The 3,328-nt window shown below is 53.5% G+C and overlaps 1 protein-coding gene across 1 annotated transcript; it reads right to left on the bottom strand.

Moving 5' to 3' along the window:
- Window positions 1-749: 749 nt before the first annotated feature.
- Window positions 750-2,379, bottom strand: WHR41_09587 (uncharacterized protein; the record flags this gene model as incomplete). The annotated part of the gene is made up of 3 exons (XM_069378190.1): window positions 750-1,403; window positions 1,720-2,106; window positions 2,173-2,379. The coding sequence occupies 3 exons, from the start codon at window positions 2,377-2,379 to the stop codon at window positions 750-752; spliced, it is 1,248 nt and encodes a 415-aa protein (XP_069224789.1).
- Window positions 2,380-3,328: the final 949 nt, after the last annotated feature.

Below are 3,328 nucleotides of genomic sequence, written 5' to 3'. Positions count from 1 at the left end.
AGACACACTTCCAGAGCCGACCGTTATCAAAAACGCAGCAAAGGCTCAAGAGGCTCCGATCCAGCTGAGGTCAAGGTCGGGAAGAGCTATTCAGACACCAGCTCGTCTGCTGACTTGAGGATTATATAAAATGTCCATTGTATATTCACGAACAATGTTCCCAAGTTTTGTACCGATAGTCATTCCTGCTGTCGAGATATGCGACGATAGAGCCATGTGTTCACAAATGCGTCGCGTGAGCACGCGGTGGATCTGTGCACACGGTGCGGAAGACTTCTATACTAGAACTACTTAGGGGTTAGGCTCTAATTTCCTACTTCGTAAAGCATAAGAATAAAATGGATCCTTACACTGATCGTAGAGCTAGCCCTGCTACTCGTGCTGCTTGTATCGCACTTCCTCCTCCAAATCTACTCTCCTCTCCTAGCCAGTCAAAGTAATCCTCGATCTTCTCGAACTTCCGCTCGAATTGCTCGTAAAGCCACCCTGGCCCTTCAACGCTCTCGAAAATTCCGAAGCAGAACGGGAGTACAATGTCTCTGTGTTCGCAACCTCTATTACCCCTGCTTCCCAGCTCCGCTTGTTGACAGATCGATTGCGGATTCAGACACCAGAAGCAGCTTGTGTATGCCTGCAGCCATTTCCGCCCTCGTTCTTCGAACCGCCGCCTGGCTTTGTTCCTTTCTTGATGGATATCGAAACGTCGTGGGCAAGTCGAGAAATCATGGTTCCAGTCCTGTCTGGCTGTCTCAGAGCAAGCACGTTCCCTTCACACTCGCTAGGTCCAGACGATACTGCGATAGTTCTGTATGAGCCCGGAGCCTTTCTTGCTGGATGAGCTGAAGTCCTGTGTGTGTGTCGTCCTGCTCGACTTTCTTCACGGGATCGATCATGTCCTGATGGGCCACCTTGCAAATGTCGCAAGGCACATCTTCGGGCATGCACCATCTTCGATGGCGAGCGACGTCCAAGTAGTCACTTAGGGAGGTCCGGTGGCATTGCTTGCCCAGTAGGTATCGATGCGCTGCTTCCTTTTCGTGACGCTTCCGAAGTGTCGGGTCAGCTCTGTAGTTGTTCGTCCCGTGCGGCTCGTGCAACGGAACATCTGAGACCTGAGGCTGCCAGGTTGCGGGAAGTAACACCATCGAATATGCACTTTTCCCGTCCCGTTTCGCCCGACCAGACTCTTGGGCAAAGATAACCATCGACTCCGGCTGGTCTATGTTCATGACGAGTCGTACGTGCGCATAGTCGGACCCTTCGGCTAGAGCAGTAGTCGCTGCGATGTAGGGCGTCTCGGGAGCTTGTGTCCAGGGATCGAGTATCTGCTTCTTCTCCACTGGCGTCCCACTCCCGGCAGTGTACGAGCTGCAACCGAGTAGCTCTGCCAAGTCGTCCGCATCCTTGCACGTCGGAACGTAAAGGATGTGTCTTGAGAGTGATCGAACAAGCCAGACTTCGTCCAAGCATCTTCGATCTCGACACTAGCGTGTTCGAGTAAGCTTCCTTTGTGAGCATCAGCCTTACGCACCATGTAGAGAATATTCGGTCGATTGCTCGACGCTCTTATCACTGTAGGGTGATTCAAATAGTTCCTCTCCTCGAACTCTGCCCGCATGGATGGCAGAAGAAGGTGGCTGTGAGGTAAACAAACTGAGTTCTCAGGCTCCGGATGGCTGTGAGCTCGACAATGCTGGGTCGGTACTCGGCCGCTATTACGGTCAAGTGGCACTCGTCGACCACGATCCAATCGAGCTTCTGCTCTGCTATCAGCCTCCGAGCGTACTTGACAAAATCCTTAGAGGAGGCGGCTTCGGCGCTGACGAGTACTAGGGTGGCCTCTTGATTCTCGCCTGGATGCCACTCCAGATGGTCGATGCTCATCTCTTTTATACGCCGAAGCATGTCTCCGTAGAGTGAGACGAGCGGTACGATGAGTATTGTTATGCCAGCGTTAGGCAGGATACACGGAAGCATGAAAAGCAAGCTCTTCCCAGCCCCTGTGGATAGGATGACGACGACCTGCTCATCCCACGACATGATTGCCGTGAGGGCTTGTGCCTGCTCGGTCGATTTCCAGCCTACGTCCTTGTTGCCGTACAGCTTCTTCACACCTCCAAGGAGAGCTTATGTCGACCAAGGCTTGCGAGGACGATAGATGCCCGGGGCGACCCGTTTCGCCAAGCGAGACTCTTGCCCAACTCTCCCATGTTTCTTCCTCTTGAGAATCATCTCCACGCCCCAGAAGTCCTGCCATAGAGTGGAAGCCTGCAAGCCCATCCTAACCTTTCCATCCCAGAGGTTGCTGAACACTGCTCCGGCCTGGTTGGCATACGCGCGGTTCACCGTCCGCGTCTTGTGGTTACGCTGGTCGGTCATGATCCGGATGATTGGAGCAGTCTCTTCCGCGTCTTCGTCACCTTCGTCGGGGTCAAAATAATCGATCTGACTGGCGAACTTGATCTTGACTATAGCTACCGAGATCTGCCTTCAGTTTGCGACGTGAAGCCGCGGCACGCACGCCCGAACGCTTGCTTCTTCTAGGTAGCAACTCAGATGACCCTCGGGCCACACCTTTCCGTCCTTCTCCCAGACGTACGGAGATAGCAACGATCCTGGTGAAGTCTGTCGCAGGAACCTCTTTCGATGGGGTTGGTGAAGGACCGGGCGCGTGGTACGGTCAAACTGAAAGACGTTGGACCGCTGCCGGTGGGTGGAGAATGTTTAGTGGCACACGTCATCGGATTGTTTGATTAGAGACAGCCGAGGTTCATTACTGCCATCTTCGAGTTTTGTAGGTATCTGATAATCTTGCTACTCGTCGACCACGTCGGCTTAAATTCCCAGCAATTCTCCACCGCCCTTCGACGATTGGAACTGGTTTGTGTTTCCTTCAAAGGACTGTTTCCTGCAGTTCATTGTATTGGCGAATCCAAGAAAATTATGCCATTCACGACTGACTGCCCGGAACCCAGCCCTTCTCGCCTCGACATGACCCTGGACCTCCTCCAAACCTCGAGCATACAGACGGCCCGCGGCCCAAGAGGTTTGCGTCGTTTGCAGATCCCGAAACTTATCTCCGATGTCGTAGTCACGCTGAAATCCGCCTCCATTGAGATGCCGACGAGAGATCGCAATCGCGACGTGACGGTATACTGGGATTGTCATCGGAGCCTTGAATGCTTTTTCAGTCTCGCGCTTGAGAACAGTGGACAACCGCTGGCTACTCCAGCTGCCCTTCCCGTCGTACCAGAGGAAAGACGAGCCTAGAGGCTTGGGGCCAGGTACGAGCAGATCGAGCTCTCGCACGAATGGATGAATGATCCAG

Source organism: Cladosporium halotolerans (genome assembly GCF_011745625.1).
Source record: "Cladosporium halotolerans strain TM138-S3 chromosome Unknown Sca279, whole genome shotgun sequence".
NCBI classification, from domain to species: domain Eukaryota; kingdom Fungi; phylum Ascomycota; class Dothideomycetes; order Cladosporiales; family Cladosporiaceae; genus Cladosporium; species Cladosporium halotolerans.
This window is presented reverse-complemented; position numbering and strand designations above follow the sequence as displayed.